General features: G+C 48.8%; 1 protein-coding gene across 1 annotated transcript in view; it reads left to right on the top strand.

Annotated features, from left to right (window-relative positions):
- Positions 1 to 908: 908 nt before the first annotated feature.
- The window catches only part of LOC124676113, a 12809-nt gene continuing 12711 nt past the window's right edge, over positions 909 to 1006 (top strand). The window contains exon 1 of the mRNA XM_047212200.1: positions 909 to 1004. Coding sequence (XP_047068156.1) covers positions 960 to 1004 — 45 coding nt within the window. The 5' untranslated portion in view covers positions 909 to 959. The remainder of the gene's footprint in view (positions 1005 to 1006) is intronic.

Raw genomic sequence — 1006 nt, 5'->3', positions numbered from 1 at the left:
AACGGGGACGTTTGCTTGGACGAAAGGCCTCTTTTCCACTAGTGGAACCTGTTCGGTGACTTCCCGTCTGCAACAAGCAACGTCAGGCCGGCTCAGGAGGGGCAACAGTGGCAGCGCACCATCGACTTGGTCTAGAGATTAAAGATGAACGGCATCTCAAGGATTTCATTGTATATTTTCCTTTTTTAGGTGCTTTGTACCGTTCGATGTTTCTTTTAATGCAAGGTTCTTTTCGCAAAAAAGGTTCTTTTCGCAAAAAAAAGTTGAAAGGTCACGCAAAAGGCTGTGCGTTTGGTGAATATTTGAGGTTGGGAGTTGGGGATATGGATCAGCGTGCGTATATGAACGAAGATGTGTTATCCCAGTGTCAGCAGGGAACAAAACCAAGGCGTTTTATTTTTTTACGGTAGGCTCAAGACGAGCCTAACTTTAACTTAATAAAGGCACACAACGGCAGAGAACCAAGGCGTTTTATGATATACAGCATGAGGATATGTATGGTCTACCATTGCTTCTCATGCATTTTATTAAGCATCTTTTCTGCCCTAGGGCGGAAGGCCGAGATGAGTTTCGGCGGCTTCCCTACGGCAAGAGAAGATGAGAAATGTGAAGAGAAATAAATTGAGTGTTGAGACATCTCTGAAGAAGAATGTCTATGGCAGAGTGAAGAGTGTGGCGTATCAGTTCAATGCCCACGCGGTATGAAGGGGCAAAAGAGAGGTATATTTAGGGGTCTCGTTCAGTCTAGCTGATCAAACCTAACGGCCCATCTCGGCTGCACAGTAAAATCTCATGGGCTGCTCGACAGTAAAATCCCTTGTCCACTAAGGCCCTCACAGCCCATCCGGTCCATCTTCCATTCCCACCCTTCTCTCTCGCCGTGAACCCCCACCAAGGATCCCACCACACCTCGCCGTCGGCGGCTCACCACTATAGCCCTCCCACTGCCAGCGCCACCCATGGCTCTGTCACGCCGCGCGCTCCACATATTAACGACTTCCCGGGG

Source organism: Lolium rigidum, chromosome 1 (genome assembly GCF_022539505.1).
Source record: "Lolium rigidum isolate FL_2022 chromosome 1, APGP_CSIRO_Lrig_0.1, whole genome shotgun sequence".
Lineage (NCBI taxonomy): Eukaryota > Viridiplantae > Streptophyta > Magnoliopsida > Poales > Poaceae > Lolium > Lolium rigidum.
The sequence above is the reverse complement of the archived record's forward strand: the minus strand, read 5'-3'. Positions and strand labels throughout refer to the sequence as shown.